We start from the raw sequence: 27,925 nt of genomic DNA, 5'->3' as shown, positions 1-27,925 counted from the left end.
AACATTAACTATGGGCACATAGACTGTACCACCATCCACCCTTAAAAGAGAAGGAGATGCCAGCAAACCTGCCGGTAGACCAGATGCTGGTGGTTCAAACAGTACTGTAATGCTCGAATATGTCACCGAACAGGTGGCAGCAACAAATTTCATGGTGCCACCCGAGATGTGACACGCCTGACGTCCCCGCACTTTGACTCGCCCCCCAGAATCCGAAACCGACTGACCGCCAAACTGATGGCAATGTTGTAAAGCCTGAAAAACAGAATGAGGGGCCTGCGACACGATTGGTAGATCGAAAAGAGCTGTGCCATGCTGGCCAAAGAGCTCCTGGTAGCAGTGGCCCAGGATGTTCATGCCCAACACCCCAGGGACATCTGCACACACGCCACCAGGGGGATCTCGGACCACCAGCACACCGCAACCTAAAACTACTCGACCACAGAGCTCCACGTCTAGTTCCAAATAACCAACATAAGGAATTGAAAGGCCATTGGCCGCTCGAAGCTGTAACCAATGACACGCTTTAAGCTGTTCCTGACCCCACAACCCAAAATTAGCCACAAACCAACTTTCAGTAATGGTGGACACCATGGAACCGGTGTCCACCAGGCAAGGTACATGAACCCCACCCATCGATACAACGAGCTGAGGGCAAGAAGACATAAAGCGTGACATAAAATCAGAACCAGATACATTTTTGGAGCCTATCCTTTTCCCAACCAAGTTGTGGCCCTGCAACTCGGTGGGAACTAGTTTTCCGACGGCTGCACGGACGATGGCTGTCCACCTCTCATTAAAGCAGAATTCAAACGGGCTGATGGTGGAACGGATATCCGCTCCCCATCGCAATCCCTGGCAAAATGGCCAGGTTGCTGACACCTTCTGCAAATTAAATTAGCCTTAAATGGTCGCGAACGTGACTGGGGATTTTGCAGCTGAGCCATACCTTGGGTTAACTGATTCAATTGTTGTTGCTGCTTTCTGAGCATTTCCCGTAGTTCACTCATTTCTGACATTGCTGAACCACTGTTGTTACCGTGCTGATAATTTGATTCGGATCCTCCCTCTCGTTCCTAGACCGATAACGGATTTCTTCCCTCGCCTCTCCCTCCAGATGATCAAACAAGAAAAATGCCTGATCAGCGGTAGACAGATGGCGGAGTCGCATACAGGCCTGGGCTTCCTCCACCCACTCATTGATGCCAATGCCCGACCGGCCACTAAACTTTGGACACTTACGATCCCGGGGAACGAAAACAAACCGCTCCGCTGTCGAAGCACCAGCACCAATGCGTGGGGGATCTGCAGTCACAGGAATAGTAACATTAGATGGACCTGGCTGTGCATCCAACACTGGCTCTTGCCGCAGCCTTTCATTATCAGCTTTTAGTTGGGCTACTAAATCTCTCAACTCACGTAATTCATCCTCCATTTTGTGTAACTGCACAAGCACTTACCACAAATATAGAATAAGATTGACTTGTGCCGATCCACCACAACGAGTGACTGCTACTGTCTGGTTCCTACCAGAAAACAAAGAAAGAAAAAAACAAAAGATAGACAAACAAAATACCCACGTCTCTGTACTATACAAGAGGGATCCTGCCGACTACGCTAGAATGTGGCGGGGCAGTGTAATTTTTGAAACACAAGAGCAAGTTTTTATTCCCTAATATAAAAGTCCGACTACGCCACCCTAGGGATTAGCCCCAGGGAAAATACTCAAACAATGAGCACAGCACACAGGTTCGGTTCCCTCATAGAATTAGGCAAGAGACGTGAGTAATACAAAAATACAAATGTTTATTAATAGAAAAATACTTTAAAATGTTGGACACTGAAACCCACTTTAAACTAAACAACGAAAAAAACATACAAAAACAAAAACTAAATACCGGCAGGCCTGAGGCTCCCAATGGCAGGAAGCAACGTAGAGTTTGATTTTACAGAGCACACTCCCACACGCACACCCAGTGTCACTTAATCACACAATCACACACTCAGTGTACACTGCACACGATAAAGGACCACCACCAGGAGGAGGAAGAGCAATCCACCCGTGGGACCCCAGCGCCTGCGAAATAAAGAGAAGAAACTATAACAAGGTTCATAAAAGATGACCAGATGGACATCAATAAAGCAAATCCTCACAACAATAAATATAAATGACAAAAATAAAGAAAAGAAAACCATTCAAGCGCAGGAAAGTCAATTAGTTGGTCACCTAAATAATACAAGACAATTTTAGCCCAGTAGAGGTTCACACACACACAAAATAGAATTGTACTTATAGATGGTTGATCACATGAACCAAGCAGTTAAATGGCTTGATTAAATATTACACGCAGTTTAAATGGCTTTACAAAAAGAAAAAAAGAAAAGAAAAATGAAAATAAAAATCAAGTTAACCTAACAAACTATACTTCCAAAAAATTAGAAGTTAACAGAAAATAAACAGAGGTTTCACATCAAACAAAAACACAAAGGGCAGCTAACGTTAGCTCCCCTACAAGTGGAAGGAACCAACTAGCCCCCCACACAAACCAGGGTCAAATATACTGCAACGATAAGAACCAAACGAGCAGTCTCCGTCTCTCTAGTGATGATCACGTCAGCGCTGCCGTATTAACCGCAGCACTTTAATAGTGTGGAGACAGTAGCAACAATCACGGCATAGAACGAGAAGGAGAATCCTATAACAAACGGAGATGTTAACAATCGTAATACTATCCCCCTCGCAGTCATAACGTATAAACACTTACCATCAGGAGATCACGCTAGATAGCACGCTTCATAGACACGGATTGGTCAGTCATGCCCACCGATTACACCTTGGAATACAGGGAATCACGCCTATTTGATATCCGAAAGAATGTTAAACCCACACAGCCGTTTCAGCACCATTCTCGAGGTCGGACATCCGGGACTTTTACTCCCATAATGCACTGCGCGCGCATAGCAACCGCGGCGAAGGGTAAAACAAACAAGCGCTCGCCATTAAGCAACACGAAGCGGAAGACAAATGAGCGCAGATATGTCGAGAAAACTGCCGAGAATCATGCCTAAAAAATTAGCAATGTATCGGCAAATCAAAGAATAACAAAATAATACCACTGCAGAGATGGCCACTCAATTTTCTGTTGCTATGTTGTGACATTGCTATGCATATATGCATAATGGTCGGCAGCTCTACACTGATAAGCAACAATGAAATGCACTAGTTGTGTGGGGAATAAGATACGTTTCTGCAGTTAGTCTATTTTTGCTTTTTTGAAAAAACCGTGTCCCTCACTGACACTGTACAAGCTGTGCCACTGACAGACTGAGCTCATTACAGCCATTGTGTAACACAGTGCTTTTGAATAAACTTTTTTTTTTTTTCTAAATGAACAGTTAATGTAATCGATGCTTGATGGGTATTTAAACATGACTGCAAGTGTAGGACACATGGTATGTACACATGGTGTTCACACCAGGGGATTTGATGAGGTAATTGTATATGTCTGGATACTCGAGCCTGGGCCATGCCTTTGGGTTGTTCTCCCAGGACTCAGCTGGATGTCGATAGGGACAAGATTGTAACGTTAAACCTACAAGCGACAGCTTTCTGTGGTACCTGGTCAATGCAGGCGCAAGTAGACTTTCTATATATTGATAAGACATTCTGTAATAGAAGAAAGAAGATCTGTATTTGTATAGCTGCTAGCGCCTTTCACATACATGTAACGTTAGCTAACGTTAGTCACAAAGCGCTTTACATGAGTGTTTTATTACATTCACTTCACTTCTCACCACCGACATACATTCGCATACACAGATATCATGCATCATTAATACAAAGTAGTCCGTTAGTATCCATAACTGACATAATCCACAACAAAACTTCTGTGAATAGATACCTTTTTGATTTTCCTCGGGCTTTGCCTTGATTGCCTTCGGTTTGTTTTACCCTTCAAACACGGCGGCGGCTTGTTGCTATGCAGGTCACATGATTTGTGACGTAACGCCGACCAAGAGAATATCACGAGCCCTTAACAATAACATTACCTGTGAGGTGAACAGTCATCAGACCCACTAAGCAGCACGGAGGGCACCGCACCAAAGCTGCAGTAATTGATAACAAATGATTTTAAAAAAGTTATACATTGGAAACTCCAGAAAGGATCACCCATTAAAACACAGCTCGCTTACCTACAACCACCGTCGACGCTAGCAAAACAAACGGGGAAATCGGACGTGACGCATCCCAGGTAACAGCCAATCAGACTTAAATGCACGGTACTACTTGCTGATAGGATGACACTGCTGTCAATCACCTGATTCGGTTACACATGTCAAATCTGTATTTTTCTACTTTATTTTAGACTGCATTTTATTTGATCAAAAATACTGTAAATTAATTGTAATATTGTGAAATAAAATTACTATTTAAAATTGATATGTTTTATTACTATTTAAAATTAATATGTTTTAAAATGTAATTTATTCCTGTGATGGTAAAGTTGACTGTAGTCTGACTGTAGTCTTCATTTCCACATCATCCTCATTCAAATCAGTCTAATATGCTTTCTAATACATTATTATTATCAATGTTGAAAACAGTTGTGCTACTTAATGTAATTTTTGGAAGCATTCCCAATTGTTTACTTTTGATTTGATGATTTTACTTTTTTTAATACCAAAATATTCTGTATAGAGTTTATTGTATAGAATTTTATTCTGTATAGAAGTTTATTCACACATAAAAACAATTACAAACTTTTCATTAAAAGTTTTGAATTGTTGTAATGTGTGACAGTAAGTCTTTCCTATATTTTAGACATGGTTAATTTGCAAATGCAAAAGAAATATTAGTTCTAACTTACTTTACTATCTATAGTAGTAATAATAATGCAAAAGTGTTCATTTTAATTTGTTTATTCACATACAGTAATTAAATAGTGGTAAAATGATTCTGGCCACTAATATACTTCATCCAAAACCACCTTTGTGAAATCAGCTATACTGCAGTGTCTCCCACATTTCTAGAATGTGTTGGCTGCATAGGAGATATAGTCTGTGGTTAGACCTTATTCTATCCTATTGCTGCTTTCCTGTTCTTTGAGATCAAGTTTTTCAATATCCCATGATTATGGAGTGGTTCTGGTGTTACCGAGGTTTGTGCAGGATTAGAGTGAAAGGACAATGTTTAACATGTGTTCAACGGGAAACAGCAATGCACAAATGGTATCTGCCCTAAGTTTAAGTGCGGTTTCTTCATGTCTTGCTCTGCTAAGCTCTGCTGTCTCTCACATTTGTGTGCTTAGGGCTTTCCAGGAGATTTTGGGGAGCGAGGACCACCAGGACCTGATGGAAACCCAGTAAGTAGTGCTACGTCAACCTCTTGGCTATGTCAGTCTCTTAGGACAACTCCAGCTTTCTAATGCTCAGAGAGATTTAAACACATAGATGTATGGGGTTATATTTATTATCAGGTTTAGTGTATCAGAATATTGCCCCACAGCGGGAGAAATGTTCAACTAAATGTCATCGCAAAGTCCCCTAGCCTCTGCATGCCCTTTTCCTGCCTGTCATACATTGATATTCAGTATGACATACGGTTATACAAGCTGACTGGGCCACTCAAACCACACAACTCTAATAAATACTTTTGATTTCTGCCACCACAATAACACACACAGGTCAGTTGGGCGTCTATTGCAGCTCAGCATTGAATAATATTGGTAATGAGGAAATCAGCTGTCACTACAGGAGTCTACAGCAGAAATCTGTTTTAGCCATTACAGGGGTTGCTTCACTTCTGATCGTTTTACCATATTCTTTACTGAATATTTCAACTTTTCTGTCTTATTCATGTTTCCATGTACCATAATATCCAAATAAGTAATTTTTCTGTCATTATTTGCATATTGGGAATTGTTCTAAGACATAAGTATAACATCTTAGTAATGTATAAAATGTGTATAGTCATTTTTTTATTTATTTTTTTAAATATGTAGAAAATTCAAGTGCAAAACCACATTTCACCAGCTTGTTAGTGGTATTTGCTAAGCCACTCATAGCCACCATTGCCCATGCTTATGGTTAGGAGAGAGATATTACTTTACTGCATAATCAGACATTTACCTGGTATAGTTAGTTTACCTAGTAATACCATGATATATTAAAAAAAAGAAAGAAAGAAAGAAATTCTGTTGTTTGAAACCAAGATGATTTTCTTTCTTTGGTGGAACACAATTAGAGGTAATTAAGTATCTGCTTTGTTTATTAAGTACAATGAGTTTATAGTGACTCACTTTAATGGTTCTCTGATTGGTTTTGTTGAAAAATTACCCAATCTTTAAGCAGTTTAACCAGTGAAATAGTGGCTGCCTTTGCGCTCCTGCTTGCTCCAGTCCAGTGGGTGGCAGAAATGTTTACCTGTTGCTTCTGCTGTTTCTGCCAATTAACATAATTGATGCATTTCCAACACCTTTATCTGCTTAAATATCAGGTTGTTTTTTAGAGTATTTGAAATATGATGAACAAGTTGCATGACCTTTTTGTACTGATTTTGATGTAGTTCATCCCACTGAATGTTTATTAAATTATTACATTTTATGTTTTACAGAAGAAACAAAGGCATGAGAACAAGTAAATGAACTGTCCCTTTATATTAAGAAAACTAATTTCCTCTGCTTAAAATCTGCCCTTTCTTTCAGTTGGATAGAATACATTTGGAATTTTAAAAATTATAAAATGTAGTTTTATAAAAAAATTTGGATTGTACAAAAGTATATCTGTTTTTTTTTTTGCAACCAACTAATTTCAATACACACTTGCAGTAGCAGTAGCGTAGCATAGGTCTAGCCTGACCACCTGACTCATTGTTGTACTGTAACCCTATATCGCAAACGTAGAGGCCATGCACGCCTTTACCGCAATCCTTTTCCTTCCTCAGCGCTAACTCAGCAAGATCAACCGACCCTGTAACATCTATCTGCTCTCTTTTAAAGAACAAGGAGAGCGAGAATACACAGGGGATTTTTTGGCCTGCTGCTGAGGGAGGAAGTAGGCATGGCAGCTAGCAGCGGGTCAGTCATGCCACAAAACAAGCCCCTCTCTGTACTCCACAGCGTGTCTCTTTCATTGGCTCACTGAGGGGTAGATGCAGGCAACAGATTAGCTTGCTATCAGTGAACAGAGGCATCACCCCCCTTTCTCCAGCGGCCTCAGAGCGACTGTTGTGCCAGTATCGCTCAATATCTGTTTTTCACAGGGGGAGATGGGTGCCCCAGGTCCTGTTGGTATCCCTGGTTTTATTGTGAGTAAACCAACATTCAATGATTAACATTTAATCTTCTGGCTGCAGTAATTTCCTTCCCAACACTGATGCTTTCAAAATTGTTTATTTTTTCTGTTGGCATGTAAATATATGCGTGCATTGAACATTTTTATGCTTGTTAATGTTTTTTATATTGCACATGCAGGGTGATATGGGCCTTGTTGGAATTGTGGGTCTTCCTGGATTAATAGGGACAAAGGTGATTATGCTGAAATTGTAATGAACATCAATGCTAAAAAAGTCTATTTCAAAGTAGCCTAAAGGGATTCGTAACTCTTAGCTGATTAAGGTTGAAGGTGATGAAGGTTTGGCTGGTCTCCCAGGCTAAAAAGTTGCCAAAACCCCTCTTAAATAAGAAAAACACCATTCTAACCAGCTTGGTCATGTTGGGAGAAATCTAAGGAAATTAACTTACAAATTGCTTATAGTTTTCTTGGAATTTTAACATGATTATATTAACAATTGCTTTAAACAGTTATAGCAGTTACTAGGTCACACATAGTATTACATAATTATAAAATACTTCAGTTTTCAATACATTTAATGACTCATATATTAATATGGATCCTTTTCACAGCAACAAATGTTGTAGGCAAAGCTAGTTAATGAATTTAAAGATAAAGTTAGTTTGCCTTCAAGGGGCATCAGATGGTTAAAATGAATAGTCTTCAATTCATAAAGCAACTGAACCAGTTCTTCTTTTTAACATTTGTCTCTTTGGTGTCTTGCAGGGTTTACCGGGAAACCCAGGCGAGTCTGGACTGAAAGGTGATAAGGTGATCTGAGTATGCTCTATTAGCTTTTGTTTTTCTTCTGGTTTTGATTGCACCGAGCCACTATTAGGGGAGACCGAGATCAGCTGTGACATGCTAAAATGTTGTCAGCCACAGATTAAAAAATAAAAAAAAGGTTTAGGGTCAGTTGGTCATAATTTGTATTCATCAAGAATGCATACAATTGATCAAAAGTGTATGTTACAAATGATTTCTATTTGAAATAAACATTGTTGAACTTTCATCAAGGAACGTTCATCAAGGAAGATAAAAATGTATCACTGATTTAAAAAATTAAGCAGCACAACTGTTTTCATCATCAATAATAATGAGGAATGATTCTTGGGCGGCAAGTCAACATATTAGATCATGTGACAAGAAAATTCTGCTTTGCCATCACAGGAATAAATACATTTTTAAGTATATATTAAAATGGAAACAGTTATTTTAAATTGTAATATTTAACAAAAGTACTGTTTTTACTGTATTTTTGATCAAATAAATCTAGCCTTGGTGATCGTAAAGAGACTTTGTACAAAAACATTAATGCAATGTAATCACACCTACTCCACACAAAACTCAGTTGAGTTCTCTCTCTCTGTCTGTGATTGTAAAAAATGTAATAAATAAATAGATTTTGAGATATTTGAGTTTTTTTCAATAAAATTACTTAAAAATTCATACAGTGACGAATGTTGTTCTAATAAGTATGAAATTAACAATATAATTGATTTACTATTTTGCTAATATATATATATATATATATATATATATATATATATATATATATATATATATATATATATATATATATATATATATATATATATAATAGCAAAATAGTAAAGCAATAATATTGTTATTGAGGCGTGCTTTTATGTTAGATTTAATATTAAAGCAGGCTGGTCAAGGCATCAACAGTGTAGCCTCTGGCCTGCTGCTCCCCAATTCTATCTGTCTGTCTGCCAGCTGGACAGGTGATGACAGCCCTGTAATTAAATGTTGTATTTTGCTGCTTGGCAAGATATCAGGCTTTGTTTTGGACAGCTACTCTGATCTCCATTTCTACAGTTACAGACACATTGTAGAATAGATACAGATACAGTACAGACATAGATACGGTTATCTTGAGTAAAATGACTAATGCCGTGATTGAACTGCTGAGACATCCTGATTAAAGGTCAGAAAGGGATGTTTTTGTCACTGTTTTGTCTCTGTCGACAGGGTGAAGTCGGGTTGCCAGGTGAACCGGGAGAAAATGGATTTCAAGGTGACAAGGTATTTCAGCAAACTGCTTTTCTTTTGATGTATTCACAAACACACTGTCTGTGTACACTAAAAGAAAGAATTAAACTGTATATATAGATACAATATTCACTCCTAAATAGCTAGTAAATTTCACAGTTAATTACAAAGAAACCACTACATTTAATTAACCTGTGAAATTGTTTAATAGGAAGTCTGTATTTCTTGTAAATCATACTGCAGTAATTCTTTTTTTTTTTTTTACAACTTTAAAAAAAAAGTGTGTGTGCATGCATTTGTATTTGTGTGTATTTGTGTGCATTAAAAGACCCAAACAGGGGTTTTTAATTTAAATAACTATGTTCTGATAATGAATTGAATATTCCAGGGTAATCAGGGCTCACCAGGTTTACCAGGAATTCGAGGAAAGCCAGGACAACAGGTAATTAATGAGATTTTCCTTCTTTTTTTTTCTTCTTTTTTTTTACCAAGTTGATTAATCTTGAATATTTAGTGCTGATTTGACAGAGAGTAAAATTATAGCAAGCTGATTGTCTTTCAGGGAAAGCCTGGAGATCAAGGCCCAGATGGTTTCCCAGGCCCACCTGGCCCTGAGGTAACTGCATATTCATTTCAGGCCAAGTGTACTCTACAAAGACAGAAGCTCATTTCCTTTTCTACATTTAAAGACTAACAATTTTCGTGTTTTACACTACACTTCTAATCACAAATCAGCCAAATCAGTGTCTATTATAAGAGGATATTCCTCCCACGACTGCAATTTAGTCCTTCACCAAACTCATGCAAAAAACTCACACAAAATGAACTACAGTGAAAGATCAAAAAACATGACACCGTGTCTTTCAGCTGCACATAAGTGCAATTTTTATTTCTTTAATCAGCCAACAAAACATAGCCAACTCACAGAGCAACAACATAAAAGTGCACTTGTAGTGCACTTGGCTTTAGTAGTTCCTTTTGTGTTCACAAAGATAGACATAAATTTGCTATTGTTTAGAAAGCTCACACAGTGAGATCACTCCAGTAATTTTCAGAGTGAGAAGTTGTAGTTGCGTAGGTCTTGCAGAGGGAGTCTTTTTAGATAAAGTATAATGAATGTACTGCTTAGACTAATGTTGTTACCTTTTCTCAGGGTTTTCCTGGTGATATTGGACCACCAGGACAGAATGGCGCTGAGGGCCCAAAGGTGTGCATCAAGTATTTGGTCCCCTTCCCAAATTGTAATTTGTAATTGGGTCCCATATTGTAAAACGGGGACAGATATGCTGATTTTTGATACCTTGCAGGGGAATGCTGGAATGAGAGGGATTCCAGGCCCTAGAGGAGTTCTTGGACTTGAGGTAGGATCCGTTCATTCCTAAACCAAACAGGGTCAGACAGGGACCCTTTTTTGGTTTAGGAGTAAATCCTGAATTAACAGCTGTAAATCTGAATGTACAACTGTATACAATACATGTGTATATATAGTAGAAAACATCTTTTAACATATTTATGTGATAATTATCCTCTGTGTATAACTGTATGTGTAATAAAAAAAAACATAAAATGTTACTTCATGCAACTAAATTTGTTGGCATATACAAGGAAGCAATTTATAGTCACAAAAACAACATGTAATAGGTCCAGTTGAAGTGTAATTAATAAATATTTGGCTTTGGGTAAAGGCAGAGTTATCCATGTTCGGATACATATCAGGGCATACATTCTTAATCAAGAATTTTATGCAAGGGCAGTAAAATTCCTTTTTATATGGCCATGAGGTAATTTATTTCCCCATAGATAAATAGGTGACACATTAATGCATATAATAACCAGATTTGTTTAAATTGTTGCTAAAAAGAAGCATCTGTGAGCAAGATGTGGTACTGAACCAGCACAATGAGGCACAACCTTAACAAAATCAAATCAAATGAACAAGACCAGATTAGAGATATTCTGCTTTACATGGTGTGGAAAATGACATTTGTATGGCAAGGAATAAGCTACAACACATAGCTTATTAGAAGCTTATTAGAATCTAAGATGTCATTTGTACTACAGGTGTTTTCAGAAGGCTTCTGCTCAAATGCATATAGAAACAAAGATGAAACAGTTAAAATCCTATCAATATAATTTTGTAGATGCTTATTACTTCTAAATTAAAAATGACCGTGTTTTAAACCACAGGGAGATCAGGGCCCAGTAGGGCCACCAGGGACTCCAGGACTAGAGGTGAGTGATTTCGCCATCATGTTCTGTGTACATCTCCACATTGTAAATGCATTATGATTGTATAGTATAGTAATAGGCTTCACACACTCCTGCCGGTTTCTGTCACTCAACAAAGACTTTTATAATGTGTGAGTTTCAAACCCTCCAAATGCAACAAACTTCCTCTCGCCCAAAACAATTTCACAGCTCTGAACACTGCATCAGGACTTGACCCAGATCCAGCAATAATGGTATAAACTATAGTAAAGAATAGTCTGTCCTCATGCCAAAGGCTGTCATACAAACAACTGCCTGTACCTGACAGCAAGAGCTGAATTCAAATTAGCACTTCATTGCATTTAACCCACTTTTTAATGTACAAACCTTGCCAAAGATCTTGGCCACAATTCTAGTGAGTTTTTCCAAGTGAAGGCAGTATGGATAATTTAGCTAATAAGGCAGTGGGGTCAGACATTAGCTAACAGATAACTGGAGGAAATCCATCCAGGCTTCAAAATAAACACTTCTGAGTATTGTTCATTAGATTAGTGAGACTCAAGGTGATGCATCTGTTTGTGAAATATTTAATGAAGCTGCTCTTTCTGGGAGAGCTGATATATTGGTCAATAGAGGAGACTGGTCCCAGGAACAGGAGCTAATGAGATGTCAGGGAGTAGATTTAGAGGATTGGGAGTCCACTACTATGGGTCATTTCTACTTTCTGTTCAGGGAAGACCTGGGAGGAAGGGTTTCTCTGGGAATCCAGGGGAGGATGGAATGAAGGTAAGAATTCATGACAGCCAAATGGCCACTATAATTTAGACTCCAATTTTCCATTAAATGTTTCTTTAACTATTTGGCCAAGTTTGGACTCTCACTAATTTGTTTAATTTGTTCACTAACAGTGTATTGTATATACAGTAAATTCGTTCATAGTTTTTATTTTTATTTTTTATAAACAAGTAATCTATTCTTAATGGAAATTTCCACCACATTATTTCATCATCACACCATGTCTAACCCTATAAAGCCTGATTTATGAAATACTTGTCAGAAACATGTATGTGTTAATAGGTGATTTCGTAATGAGTATCATACTTGATACATCAGGCATTATATCTGGTTTTAATATAATGCAATGCAATCCAATGATGATTGAGAGATAGAAGTACATGTTCCTCAAAAGATTGTCTATCACATTTGATACATCTCACATTTCAACAATGATTTTTCTAAAAAGTGGTGTATGGATAATCAAGTAAACCAAAGTTGCTTAGTCCAGCAAGTGTTCATCTTTAAAATAGTGTTCCTGTGGCTCAGTGGTAGAACATTGTGTTAGCAGTGCAAAAGGTCGTGGGTTCAATTCCCTAGGTAACATGTTAGGTAAAAAAAACGTTAGCCTATATGCACTGTAAGTTGTTTGGATAAAAGCGTTTGCTAAATTTAAATAGTACTAACAATGTATGTTATTCTTATATTTTTTAGATCTTATATCTTATATTTCTTATACTCTTATAAATACACGTACCATGACATGAAGGTGGTTTTACAATTACACTAAAATGCCTTTTACTTGCTAAAAAAACTTTACTTGCTATAAACTATCAGTTAGACAATAGAAGGTGTTTAATAGGTTGTGTAGTGGGTTTATCTGCAAAATTTTAATATTATTGATAATTTTGAGGCTCTAGAAATGTGTGTATAAAATATCATATAGTTGGCTTTGGAGTTAACAGCATTCTGTGATGAAAATGTCATTTTTATATGAAGCATTTAAGGACAATTTCATAACTAGTACATTATTTGTTCTAAATACAATTAATATTTTTGCACATTGTGCATATTTGACTAAATTTCAGCTTGAATGGGATTGACACATAAATCAAATATTTTGTTTAAGATAGTTGCTTCAGTTTTTAATTTCAAGTTCTTCACTGACACTTTTATCTCATTGGAAAACAGTACACTAAATCTGAATAAAACATGATTATGGGAAATATAGTTAAAGAAACAGCCTTTATTTTTTTCTGTTCACAATAATGTGTGAATGAGTCCTCTGTATTAGTGGCTATTATATTGTTAACGAACAAATTAACATCTAATTGAGTTTTTGGATTGTAAATGTTGTCTCTTTGCTGTAGGGAGAGCCTGGGTTTCCTGGGAATCCTGGGATGCTTGGTGAGAGGGTAAAGGATTTTATGTATACTACTTGTATGTTCGTATGCGTTTTAATCTAGAGTTAATACACTTTGATTTTCTTTTTCCTTATTTATTGTGCACAATAGGGTCTTACTGGTTTTGTCGGACCTGTTGGTGAGGTGGGGTTTCCTGGAGAAAAGGTTAGTAGGTCATTTGCTTTCCCATGTTGTTGTAATCATGTTCAATTTAAGGTTATGAATTTTGTATGTGTTTTAAATCAAACATCAGACGTTTATGTTGGTTTTGTATGATGGACAGTCATGTCTTTCCTTGATGTTTAGTATTATCTTCTGCTGTGTTGTTTGGTTTAGCTGTGTTTTTTTCTCTGCTCTCAGGGAGATCGTGGTGAGATGGGTCTGCCCGGGCCACCCGGAGAAAAAGGAGCGATGGTAAGGAGTAAGTCTGGATCTCGTCTCTGCTCTCAGGGGAACTCTAATACCCACTTAACCTTGAGCAGTCACTATAACTCACACAGTTACAATGGTTTGAAAAGTAGTATGTGGGAAAATGCCATCAGCCATTTTCCATTCATGAGACAATCAGCTAGACCACTGAAAGAGTCATTTCCCTTTCAATGACATAAGGAAATCGTAGCCATTTGCTGTGTAAAGTGGTTTGGGAACAATGTCAAAGTTGAAACCAAAACCAAACCAAGCCACTCCAAAACAAACCAAGAGCTACCTTCCAGTCTTTCGAAGACGGTTTGTCGTCATTTCAATGTTTTGATATTTCCTATAACACATAAAACTGCCTGTATGTATTTGTTGCCCATAGCAATAAAAAAAAAATTAGTTTGTATTAATTTCCATTAATTAACTGATTAATTAACTGAGCGCTTGCCAGGCAACAACATAGGAGCTGTTCTCAGTGTAGTTTGCTACAACATGCTTATAAGAGCTCTTTCTTCTAGGCTGCAATAAATAAATTTATAAATAAAATAATGAGTAATTAGTGTTCTATTTGTTTTCAGGAAAAATGTCTTACAACAAAATGTTTTTTCACATGTTTATAACTTTAACTTTATAAGTGCAATATGTGAAAAATCTGGCAGTGCAGCAAGACAAAATAAAATACATTCTTCTCTGAAAGCAAGAGAACAAGTGAAAATAAATAAGTATTTTATGCAATGTTTTTTTTCATCTTGTTGAAAGGATTTTTAGAAATGTTAACTGGACAAAAATACCCATTAATAATATGATTTGTGCAGTGTGATTGGTCAAATTAATTACTCACTAAATTACATAAACCTAATAGCAACCACCAAGTTATATATATATATTGTGGTATTAGAGATTGTTGCTTATAATAGAGATTATTCTGTAATGATGTGTCTATGAACGTTGTTTTAGGGACACCCAGGGGCCCCGGGTGAGAGGGGCCCATCTGGACCAGCAGGTACACCGGTAAGTCAATGTAATGTAATATATATATATATATATATGTAAACTGAATTTATTCATTCCTGGCCAAGAGTCTCTGCACAAAAAAACATCAGCAAAGATCACAGCTGTGTTTTGTGTCTTTTCTGTTGTAATTTTCACAACATCTGGCAAGCATCAGGTCTGGTCCAGAGTACGGAAGTATCATAAAAAGCCAAGTCCATCTCACTTTATTCAGTAATCAGATGAACATTTTCCCTGTTTATGTTCTCTCATTAGAGCTGTCCATGTACACTGATGTGAAACTATGCTCTTCTTTACTCTATTCACACAAATGTTGAAGAATAGCAAGTGTTTTGAAGAAAGTACCTTTTGGAGGCACTCAGATGACCCTGTGAGGAGGGCAAAAAGTGCAGCGGAGAACAAATAGAAACAGCAGCCTTTGAAGGACAGAGCTTTCACCCTATATTTGTAATCGGGTCAAGTGGTGTTTGTTTGCCTGCTAGAGACTATTGCCGGCTCTAACTGAATTTCTGAGAGAAAGATCTCCTGCCGCCTGATTCAGGACTCTGTTCTGTGTTTCCAGGGGCCTCCCGGGGCTATGGGCTTCAGTGGTAACAGAGGACCCAAAGGCAGAATGGTAAGAACTGATCATTTTGACTATCAGTCATTACATGTGCTTTATAAAGACAAAATGTTCAAGAATTAAAAGTAAGACATAATTTTATAAGTAAAGCACTTTAATATTCAAGCCAAGCTCATGAGCAGAACAACTCTATCCATTAACATACTGTATTTGTATAAACTCTCTAGATGATTATCACTGTATGCTCAAGATATTTGTTCTCAGTGGAAGTGATTCAAGTTCACATAGGCCTGTAATGAGTTTTGCACTGGCATATAGTTCTGTCATCTTTGGATAGTTTTGCATCCTGCAGAGGCAGTGGTTACTGGAAGCTATACTGAGCTATATTTCCTTTATATTTACAGTCAATGACAGTATCATGGCAGAAGAGCTTGACAGATGGGACCTTCAATTCAGCTCTCATTACATTACCATTAAATACTAATTTAAATTATAAAATTACACAACAATTTTACATTCAAATTTCCTGTATTTTAATTTTATCACCACAACTTTGAGTAATGATAATGTCTATAAAGCTCAATGGCAATACATCGGGACAAACCTATCACTGATTGGGAAAAAACGTCTAAGGTTACGTATGTAACCCTGGTTCCTCAAAGGAACGAGACGCTACGTCGAGAACGTTTGGGGAATGCGTCCAGCGTGACGTCTCTGAATAATGTGTATAATCAGTCCAAAGGAAGGGCGAGACGTCTTAAGCGGGTGACGTCAGAGACCAGGAAGCATAAAAGCATGAGCTTGAGGTAATCAGCCTCAAAGGATGAAGCAAGCACCGGCCAGAGATGCCGGAAGTGTGGCACTGCGACGCAGCGTCTCGTTCCTTCGAAGAAACCAGGGTCACATACGTAACCTTAGATGTTCCTCTTCAGGAACTCGAGCTGCGTCGAGAACGTTTGGGGAACGAGAATGCCTACGCCGCCAGACTTTCAAATCTCTGCCTAGTGTGGAAGAGCATAGCTAAAGCAAGAGAAGGAGCCTGACAGAACTCGGGGACAACCCGTCCAATGGCCGTCCAATACAGTTTCCTCATTGAGGGAGCTCTGGATTGGAGAACGGTCTTACAACCTCTGTTGAGAGACCGGAAGCTAAGAGTTGTGCCTCCTCAGAGACAGCACCTACAGCCTCTAAGCTCCATGCGGGGGCGCACCCTCCGCCTGCGAGAGGAGATCTCTTCGTACGGGAACCTCCCATGGAGTGCGGTCAAAAAGAGAAATCAGGCCCAGGAACCATACCCGGCCCATCCAGAACGGGGCTACTAACAGCAGCCGGACTCCGTCCCAGCGCACTCTCTCCAGAACTCCCGAGAGCAGAGCAATCAGGGGAAAAATGTACAGATGAAGCCTCGGCCATGTCTGTACCATGGCGTACAGCCCCAGTGGAGCTGGATGAGTCAGAGGAAGCCAGAGAGGACAGTGCGATGTCTCTCGAGTCGCAAACAGATCCACCCGAGTCTGGCCAACATCTCTAACTCTGCTTCATCACCTCAGTGTGAAGCCGCCATTCCCCGGGTCTCGACCCCTGCCTCAACAGGATGTCTGCTCCCATATTAAGATGCCCAGGAATGTGAACTGCTCTGAGCAAGAGGAATTCATCCTGGGCCCACACAAGGATCTAGTATGCTTGTTGTATAAACGGCGTGAGTGCAGACCTCCTTGGTGGTTGATGTAAGAGACCACCACTGTTGCTGTCGGTGCGCACCAACACATGGTGACCTCTTAGGTCTGGGAGAAAATAACGAAGTGCACGAAGCACGGCCAGCATCTCCAGGCAGTTGAAGTGCCATGTCAGATGTCGACCACTCCACAGACCACGGGCAGGGTGGCCACTCATGATCGCACCCCAGCCGGTGAGGGACCAGCGAAACCGCGACCGCAAGATCGCATGCACGGACACACTCCTCGGAGTGTGCCCGGCGAGAGCGGAGCGCTTAACAGTGAGAAAAGCACAATCAGCCCCCGAGAGCTGACTTCGCGAGCTCCACTCTTCATTAATGCTGCTTATGTTAATATTAATATGCTTGTGTGACTGGTGCTTGTGCAACTGGCGAGCTCATCGACGCCTTTCCACATCAATCTCCTCAGAGAAAGACAGGCAGCACGTCGCGCCCTCTCATCGGGGAGAAAGTACCGCAAACGCGGGCTTCCGACCACCGAGAGCGGGCGCCGGATCTGGTGGCTAAGAAAGAAGATAGGGACTTGCCCGTCTTACATTCCTTCCAGCAGATCCGAAAGCAAATCCCGCGAGCACAACCACCGTCCTTCTCATGATTGAAGCTTTGACAATGGAGTTTATCAGTGGACAAACGACACTAAATAAGACTCACAAACAGATAGCAACTGACACACACACAGAGCGCTTGCTGAAGACACAAGGCTGGTTACCGGCTTTGCCGCTCATGCTTTTAATGCTTCCTGGTCTCTGACGTCACCCGCCTATGACGTCTCGCCCTTCCTTTGGACTGATTATACACATTATTCAGAGACGTCACGCTGGACGTGTTCCCCAAACGTTCTCGACGCAGCTCGAGTTCCTGAAGAGGAATCTACTTTACATTAATAGTTTTTTTTTGTTGTTGTTATTTTTTACTATAAAAAAGTCTAGCTGCAATACTATCATGACAAAGGACCCAGAGGGATCTACTTAGAAAGCAAGCCACAGGAGTTTAGGGCAAACAGAGGACAGAATCCAATCAGCTGTAGACAAGTGGCAGAGCTCATGAGCAACTTGGACAATATTTTGATTTGTGATTACAGTGAAAATCTAATTTTAGCTGTTTGGATGTGTGTCATAGTTTATGGGTGTTATGGCTAATGGGAACATTTGGATGTTGCCAAAGAGTTCAGCCTTCAAGTACTGATTGGAAAGTCCCTAGCTTGGAGATTGGATTATGTCAATGATGTCAGATTTATGATGATTCTCAGACAAGAACAATCGAAAAACTCAAGTCAATTTGAATGCCATTTGCACCAATTCTACTTCTGTAATGTGAAAATGGAAACACAATATCCAATGGGATAATTTAGGATTGGTTGATTTTATCCTTCAAGAACTGATTGAATTGTTAATAGTGGCCATACCTAATTGGCTTTAGGTTAACCTTATCCAATAGCTTGCACAGCCTACATAAAATTAGCATTTTATTATTATTATATTTTAATTCTATCTTTTTTACTTCTTTGTTCACAGCTAGACCAGTAACATGCATTAGGAAAGTTAATAGGGTCCACTGTGATTTCATGTGGCCTTTGCATTGAAGCTTCACTCTTAATGAATGTCACTCAAGTTCAAATTGTATGTGTTAATAGACTCTAATAGCTTTCTAGATTCCCATCAGAATTTCAGCACTCATAACTGTCCTTCCTCACATCACCAAAACACATTTCATAAACTAAATTCACCATTACAGATGAAACATTAATCTTTCAACAAACAAAAGATGAACGGCAGTTGGGACTGAATTACCATTGATGGAGAACATAGAGGTCTGGGATTTGAGACTCATAATTTTTCAAATGCTCAGTGCATATCCTTTTATCTCACTGCTTTTTAGAGGCCAATATTCGTGTTATTTATTGAGGAACATAAAGTCTTCTCAGACAAAAAAAAAAAAGCTGATATTGATGGTAAAGTTAAAGGTTCACTGGACGTGCTGTCAGATCAACTCAAAATCTTAAATCTTATGATGCATTCAAGTCCTCCTAGAAAGTTTGTATTGTGAGTTGAAATTGTAATTGACCCTTCGCCAGGTGTTTGATTGACAGGTGATCTTGACCAATCATAATGCTGTACTTCCCATTTTGTCCGACAAACAAACCAGAAGTAAATTAACATTGTTGGACTTGAACTTGAAAAAAGAAAACTTATTTCTGTGGTTAAAATAGGATACCTTCTGATGTTCATTCGTGTTTATTTTGTGCTATAACTAGTAAAGTGGAAGAGATGATCGGTTCATGTGCCCCTTAAACTGAGGCACTACAGCGATTACACATTAAAGAGCCACAGAATGGTATTTCTTGTTTGAATTTCTTACAAAATGACATAATTTGAGAGCTGAGACTTTGTTTCATACCAAAATTAACCTGCTCTGTTTTGTCTGTTGGAGTGTTGTCAGTGTCCTCTTTGCTCTGCAATGTATTTTTCACTGTGTGAGAATATGAAGTGTGGTGTGAGAGCACAGTGGCTTGTCAGGCGTAACAACAGTAACTAAGAGGGGTAGGTCTACTGCAACAGAATGTACCACATAATGTGGTAATGTACATTTTCTACAAAATGCTTAAAGAATGCACATCAGGTGTGTTTTTGCTTTATTTTTTTTTATTCTGTCGTATTCTGAATGTGCAACTTATGTTGCAGTTAGTTTTATCGTAAATAAAAATGGTTGAGCAACCCAATTAGCTCAACACATTAAATTAAACTAAATTCAAGTTTATTTGCATAGTGCTTTTTACGATACAAATCGTTGCAAAACAACTTTACAGAAAATTAAGTTTCTACAAAATGTAGTAGTAGCTTATCAGTGGTGACTGTCAGTTTACGTGTCAGAAATGTACGGAAAAATCAATTAAAAACGTAATCAATTAAAAACATAATCAAACAGACAATGAACGCTATTAACAGCAATTATTATATGATGCAATCAAACTTATAACAAAATTTGGTAGTTCTGTACACATCAACATTGACAACCAATAATGTGTTTTTGTGTGTATGTGTGTGATTTCAGCTTGGTAGACTAGAGAAGATTCAGAAAACCAGTAATAACTTTTGCAGTTTAATTTGGTGATGCTAGCGGGACAAAAATATTCTCTTAACCATAAAAATAAAATAAAAAGCTTATTAATTTTTACAGTAACAGTAACAGATGGAAAGATTGTTTGGGTATACACTGTAAAAATAAAAGAAAAATGCATAGAATTCGAAGAAAATGCTACTCAAATTCAACTGACGTTTTGTTGAATATCTACAAACCATTGTCATTAAAACAAGATATTATTCAGAATTAGGATTCCGAAATATCCCTTAAGGTTATTTTTGACCCCCTTTTATGATTTGAAGTTTCTGTCCAGGCCTGATTCCAATCAGTCCAAATGTTGTCATTAGCCACTGAAAGGTCAAAGGTTTCCTGAATGACATCAGATCACGAGAACAGAGGCAGCAGTGTTGCACTGGCCCTCAAAAGAGAGTGCTGTTTCCACCTTCCAGATAGGGCTGGGCAATATGGAGCAAAAAATATATTTCGATATATGATATATATCTCGATATCTTTACAGGAAAAATAACCCCCCAAAACTACTGCAAAAACAAATATGCCAAATATTATATGTTTAGGGCCCTATGAAATGTTTTATTTTTTTCTTCACCATATGTTTTATTGTTACCATATTTATTTTATTGTGTGTTTTAGCACATGTATTTATTTAAATGCATAAAACAACTTAATTTGTTATATTTTTTTCTTAAAATAGCCTTATGTGAAATGTTTTTTCCCCTCTGAAATCTGTGTATTTACATTTTTCTGGTTATCAAATGAAGGCATAAAACATTCATTTAATTTATCTTTTAATTATTGAAAATTAAGCAAACTTTATTTTTTGGTAAACAAAGGGGATTTACTATTAAAAATAAAACATGGAAGAAATGCTGTGTGATTATTCCTTAAATTATGTTTGTTTCATTTTAATAGTAGTAGTAGTAGGCTATGTAGATTTCTGGCAAACACTTTTATTTTGACTGTTTACCTTTACAGTTGTGTATATGATACTTCAGTCTATGATGTGATATGACGCTAGTTTTACTCAAATCAGTCAGATGCTCATGAAGTGAGTCTCAGTGCAGTTCTGGAGATGTTCCTCATGTGTTCACGTCTTTATTTAGTGAGAGGAAAGATGCTGAAATCACCGCGAATAATAAAACGAAGAAGCGCTTCTGCGCCATTCATTAACAAAGACATGCAGAACATGCAGGATTCATATTTAAATAGACTTTTCCGGCTTAATATTTACAGATATTAGTCCATATCGCGATTTGATGTGAGTGCAATGACCTACTTTTGATTAATTAATTCAAAATTTGACAAATTCCACGTGAAACTATAAATTCCGTTTTTATGACTGGATTCCATGATTCCGTCCGTGTTTTCTGCATCGCGGAAATCATAGGGCCCTACAGTAGACATCTGCCTGCTGTTCACCCGACGCCTTAAAACCGAGGTATCTACATCTAATGGAGCCAGTTGTCCTTTTTTTTTAGACTAGTTCTGTAGCCTCCGGTCTGGTTGAGGATGCCGCCATGTTCACTGAGACAACACGCGAGGGGAGGGGAAACAAAATCAAGGAGGCGGGGGCGAGCACAGAGCACAGAGAAGACAAACAAGCAAAGTGGCAGAATCAGAATTAAATATAAACACTATATCGATATATACGATATGTCAAAATCCATATCATGTTTAAAAAATATCTAGATATATTTTAAGTATTGAGATATCGCCCACCCCTACTTCCAGACAAAAAAAAAAATCCTTCAAAGTCAGAGATCACCCAGCTGTGGCTCTACATTTTTAATAAGGCTTATGAATCATCACAATAGAAATATAATGGTAGCTTTCCATTTTATTGTAACTGAACTTGCATGAGTTGAAAGGCTAATGTTTCACAGAAGTCTTGCATTCATTCAGTTTTTTCCCCTGGTGAGCTTAGGATTTGGCTTGTTCAAGACAAAATTATGAGTTGTCTATGCATCTGGGTTTGTCAACCTTTGACTTAATGCCATACTGTATAGTTATACTAGGTGGTCGCTGTGATTCTGCCAAGTAAGACATGTTCCTGGATCAAAATTATTGTCCAAAATATAGACTTAACTCAGTCTCTACCCCTAAACCTAACCTTAACCATACTTTATTCCTAAAATCAGTGGGAAATGATAGCTGATTAACAGGGTGTTGAAGTACCTAACCCTAATTGCAAGCCTAAAACAGACATTTCCCAAAAAGTTATATCCCAATTCTGATTGGTTGATTGGAATGTTGTTCCAGGATCAACAAGGATGTTGATCCAGGAACATGCTGTACTTGGTGAAATCCCACTTGCCATATTAGGTGACAATATTAACTTGTTCCTTTGTATCTGATAACTCAGAATGTCTTTGTTTTTACCCCCATATGTCTCTGCTCTTCAATGCCAGTCCCGACTCTCTATATTTTACACAGGGTGCGAGGGGGCCAGATGGACCAGTCGGAGAGAAAGGAGTGATGGGAATGAAGGTGAAATGTTCAGCAATGATTCTTTTACAGATAAGTTACTGCATAATTTCTTACGGTGATGATACTGATTTGAACATATTTTTAAACTAGAATTATTAATAGTCACCTTTTGGACCAAAGTCATGTAGGTGCACAGTTCAAGAACTGTCTCACTCATAAACCTGTAGTTTTATTTTATTACATTACTGTTTCCTTGTTTTCACTGTTGTTCATATGCTCAATTATAGCTGCATGAGAGTAATTTGATATTATCCTTTACTTGCAATTTACTATTGATATCTTGAAACATTTATCTTAGTAATTGTTTGCTATTTTTTTCTCATGAGATGTCAATAACTTCAAAAAGTATATCTGGCTGTGCGTGATAGTGAATGGTGCACGTTGAAAGCAGCATTGTAATGCAATGCCATGTTTCAAGATGAAGAACTTGACTCCTCCATGCTGGCATGCACTGTATTTTCCCTACCACAGAACAAAACAACATATGAAACACATCTTAATTGTCAGCACAACATTTTTATCAACCTTACAATGCTGGAAACAGGGTGCATTTAAGTTTTGTCCCAAAATGTTTCCAAAACGCTTGGTTTTGGTTTTGATCAAACAGAATGAAGAATAATTTGATTTGGTTGTTGCAATGGAAAATGGTTAGTGACTGTTTTGGGTTCTGTCCCCTTTCTGCAGGGTCCTGGCGGTCCCCTGGGAAAACAAGGTTTCAATGGAAAAATGGTAAAATTACACTTTATTTGTGTAACTGACACTGTGATTAACCTGATGAACTGATCATGAAAGATCAACATAACATTTCACAGACAATGCAGTTAAGCTGACAGTTATCTTATAGGATAGATGGTCATTTAGATAACAAAGCAGTTAAGTGTGTTTCTTCTGTATCTCTTGTATAATAGGGTAAAATTGGTGAAACTGGTGAATCAGGACCAACTGGATTTCCAGTGAGTAACTGATCCTTTGACAAACATTTTCAGCAGTTAAATGTCCATAAAAACTGTTTTGGAAAGATAAATGTGCATTTTCTAGGGCGTTCAAGGACCAACTGGACCTCCTGGGGCAAAGGGCATCTTAGGAGAACCTGTAAGTACAACATTCATATAAAATGAAGGAGGACATGGACTGTCAAGCTCCAAAACAACAAAAAACACCAAAAAGTCTTCATAAAGCAGTCCTTGTATTTTAAGTCTTTTGAAACAGACAGAAATTTAAGCCTTTAAACATTATGTTCCCCTTGGCTGGTCAGATCCATTTAAAAGTGGTGTTCTGGACCAGAATGGAGCCTGGTTTGGACAAGAGTTTGCTAAAACAATGTCTGAATAGCTAATTGGCTATGGGTTCATTTTATTCAGTGGTCCAGAAGGTAATCTCAGAAGTTAGCAAGTATGTTGATGAAAGAAACAGTTTTGGTGCATGTTGACTTCCATTGTTAGGATAAAAATACTTTTTTTTCAGTAGACAGAAGGTCATTATTAATTAAAACTATAAAATCATATGAAACTTTGCTTGAACACTAAAGAGACGATGTGCCAACCCTCAAGGCAATGCAAAAAAATCAGGTTAACACACTACTGTCCAAATGTTTGCGGGGTCAGTAAAATTTTAGATTACCAAGTCTGCAATTATTAGATAAAAGTTTTTATTTTTTGAAATATCATTTCTCTTGTTATGCTCATATATTTTAAAATGTCATTTATTCCTGTGTTTCTGGTGATGTGACTCCAGTCTTCAGTGTCACATGATTAGAAATCCTTTTAATATGCTATTTGCATAACAGACATGCCAGGTTCCATCAACAACCAATCACACTCCCTCACCTGAGTACTAATCACTCCCACCTGCTCCTCATCCACCTGCAATCACCAGCTCAATACAAATACCACACACACGCACCCAGTCAGCGTCTGGTCTCGTTCGCAACAAGGTTTAACCAGTGTCTCTCTACTTACCTCTCTCCAGCGATCTCCAGAGTCTCCAGGTCTTCATCGTGTGCGTGTGTGTGTGTCCACTACCTCCAGCGTCTTGAACCCTTCACCAACGGATCCCTTCATCACTGCCTCCAGCACCATTGCCTCACCCTACACTACCTGCTCCTCTGCTTGTGCCTCAATAAACTGAGTTTCTTATACTTTCAGCCTCCTGTCCTGGTTATCTGTAACAGAAGACTTGACCAAGACCGATCGGCACAAGCATGAGCCTCACGGACCCCTTCTAGGACCTTGTTGACGCTTTGCGTCGAACACTCACCACACTTCCGGCATCCCCATCACTTGCGAGCACTTCCGCTGACAACACCACCACTTCCTCACCTGCCGTGCACGCCAGTCCCATGGCCAAGCCGGAGCCCTACTCTGGTTCGGCAGAGGATTGCAGCGGATTCCTGCTCCAATGCTCGCTGGAGATGCTCCCGCACTTGTACCCCACCGAACGATCTAAAGTGGCCTTTCTGATATCTCAACTCCAAGGTAAAGCGCTTCAGTGGGCCGATTCTATTTGCACACAAAATAACCCTGTTATCCAGTCTAATTCTAGCTTCATCTACCATACAAGTTTTTGGCAAACCCGCATGGGATTCTTCTATTGGTGAGAAGCTTTATAATTTAAAACGAGGGGATAAGTGTGTCAATGAATATGCTCTCAAGTTCAGGACTCTTGCGGGCACTAGTGGATGGAATGACCACCTACCGTCAGGGATTGGAACCTCGAGTGCAGTTGCATCTTGCTGCATACGAGGACACCATCGGGCTTGAACGCTTAATTCAACTCTCCATCCGCTTCGCCACCTGTATGCAGTCGTGCCTCGAAGAGCACCAGGGCCAGGCATATTCCAACTCGCCACTCTGCCGACCAGAGACCGTCACCTACCAGGTCCATACAATAACCGGAAAACCATTGAGTCGAAGATGCATTCATCATATTGTTGGTCCGATAACCCTCCAAACCGGGCTACTTCATAAGGAGGAGATCCATCTGCTGGTTCTGGAGGAATCCACCACTGACGTCATCCTAGGGCACCCGTGGTTGGAGCAGCATAACCCAGTTATTTCATGGAAGATGGGCGAAGTCCTGTTTCCAGGGCTGTATCACTGGATTCCCTGTTCCAGCCAAACTCTCCTCGGAACCTCTACCTGTCTGTACCACATACATCGAGAGCCCGGTAGAAAAGCAATCCATATCCATTCCAACCTGTTACGCCCCGTTCAGTGATGTATTCTGCCCCAAACGGGCCTCCAAGCTGCCTTCACACCGGCCATGGGATTGTGCCATCGATCTGCTTCCGGGTGAACCAGTGCCTAACGGAAGGATCTATCCCCTTTCCATCCCAGAAGAGAAGGCCATGGAGGACTAGAAGGAGGCACTGTCGCAAGATTACATCCGTCCATATACCTCCCCTGCTGCATCCAGCTTTTTCTTCGTGGAATAGAAGGACGGAGGCTTGCGGCCCTGCATTGATTACCATGCCCTCAACAATATAACTGTTAAATTCCATTATCCTCTTCCCCTTGTTCCAGCTGCCCTGGAACAGCTCCGTGGTGCCACTGTGTTCACCAAGTTGGACCTCCGCAGTGCTTACAACCTCATCCGGATACGTGAGGGGAAAACTGCTTTCATCACCCCTACTGGCCACTCTGAGTACTTGGTGATGCTGTATGGACTTGTCAATGCCCCCTCTCCGTATTCCAGGTGCTCCGGGAGTTCCTCCACAAGTTCGTCCTCGTCTACATAGATTACATCCTCATTTACTCCCAGAGCTTAGCAGAACATCGTCGCCACGTTGAGGAGGTCCTCCAGTGCCTGAGGGCCTTCCACCTATACCTCAAGGCCGAGAAATACTCCTTCCATCAGCCCTCAGTGCAGTTCCTTGGGTATAACATTGATAGCAGTGGCATCCGGCTGGACGAGGGGAAGGTGAACGCTGTCAAGAACTGGCCCACTCCTACCACCATCAAAGTACTCCAACGATTCCTCGGTTTTGCCAATTTCTACCGGCGTTTCATCCAGAACTACAGCTCCATCACCAACCCTCTCACCAACCCTCTCACCAACCTCCTCTGTAATAAACCCAAGTCTCCGTCCTGGACCCCAGCCGCCACGGAGGCCTTCAACTCCCTCAAGGAGGCTTTCACTACCGCTCCACTCCTGGTGCATCCTGACCACAATCGACCCTTCGTCGTCGAAGTTGACGCCTCCACCACCGGACTAGGAGCGGTCCTGTCCCAGCAGCAGGTGAGTCCCAGCCGCCTCCATCCATGTGCCTTCTTTTCTCAGAAGCTCAACCCAGCAGAGGTCAATTATAACATTGGCAACCGCGAGCTACTGGCCATCAAGCTGGCCCTGGAGGAGTGGAGGCATTGCCTGGAGGGAGCCAAACACCCTTTCCTAGTTCTCACAGACCATAAAAACCTAGAGTATCTATTCTAGGGCGCTATTCTATGCTAAACCTAGGGCGCTATTCTTCACCTGCTTCAACTTCTCCATCTCGTACCGCCTAGGAGCCAAAAACATCAAGGCTGATGCCCTGTCCCGGTGTCACGCCCCGGAGGAAAGCCTAGAAGAACCTGAAACTATACTTCCTGAGAAGGTGATGGTCAGTCCTATCACCTGGTCAGCCAAGACCCTACCCTCCTCCAATCCCTCCACCAACACTCCGCCGGGTTGCCCACCAGGACAGCAATACATCCCCAGGACACAGCGCACTCCACTCATCCACTCTGCACACACGTCTCTTGGCACTGGTTACCCGGGGGTCAATGAAACCCTCTCGCTGCTAAGGGAATGCTTCTGGTGGCACCACAAGGCATCGGACATCAGAAGGTAAGTGCACGGATGTAAAGACTGCGCCATCTCCAAGAGTCCACACCACCTACCATCAGG

At 39.7% G+C, this 27,925-nt stretch overlaps 1 protein-coding gene across 1 annotated transcript in view; it reads left to right on the top strand.

Annotated features, from left to right (window-relative positions):
* LOC132137575 (collagen alpha-1(XXVII) chain B-like) overlaps positions 1-27,925 on the top strand; it is a 153,801-nt gene that overhangs the window by 99,545 nt on the left and 26,331 nt on the right. The window contains exons 13-32 of the mRNA XM_059547606.1: positions 5,310-5,363; positions 7,262-7,306; positions 7,473-7,526; positions 8,059-8,103; positions 9,325-9,378; positions 9,734-9,787; positions 9,908-9,961; positions 10,499-10,552; positions 10,653-10,706; positions 11,533-11,577; positions 12,286-12,339; positions 13,698-13,742; positions 13,842-13,895; positions 14,091-14,144; positions 15,105-15,158; positions 15,721-15,774; positions 22,988-23,041; positions 23,726-23,770; positions 23,950-23,994; positions 24,080-24,133. Coding sequence (XP_059403589.1) covers positions 5,310-5,363; positions 7,262-7,306; positions 7,473-7,526; positions 8,059-8,103; positions 9,325-9,378; positions 9,734-9,787; positions 9,908-9,961; positions 10,499-10,552; positions 10,653-10,706; positions 11,533-11,577; positions 12,286-12,339; positions 13,698-13,742; positions 13,842-13,895; positions 14,091-14,144; positions 15,105-15,158; positions 15,721-15,774; positions 22,988-23,041; positions 23,726-23,770; positions 23,950-23,994; positions 24,080-24,133 — 1,026 coding nt within the window. The remainder of the gene's footprint in view (positions 1-5,309; positions 5,364-7,261; positions 7,307-7,472; positions 7,527-8,058; positions 8,104-9,324; positions 9,379-9,733; positions 9,788-9,907; positions 9,962-10,498; positions 10,553-10,652; positions 10,707-11,532; positions 11,578-12,285; positions 12,340-13,697; positions 13,743-13,841; positions 13,896-14,090; positions 14,145-15,104; positions 15,159-15,720; positions 15,775-22,987; positions 23,042-23,725; positions 23,771-23,949; positions 23,995-24,079; positions 24,134-27,925) is intronic.

Source organism: Carassius carassius, chromosome 4, assembly GCF_963082965.1.
Source record: "Carassius carassius chromosome 4, fCarCar2.1, whole genome shotgun sequence".
Lineage (NCBI taxonomy): Eukaryota > Metazoa > Chordata > Actinopteri > Cypriniformes > Cyprinidae > Carassius > Carassius carassius.
Note: the sequence above shows the minus strand (reverse complement) of the source record. Positions and strands in the feature narration are given on the sequence as shown.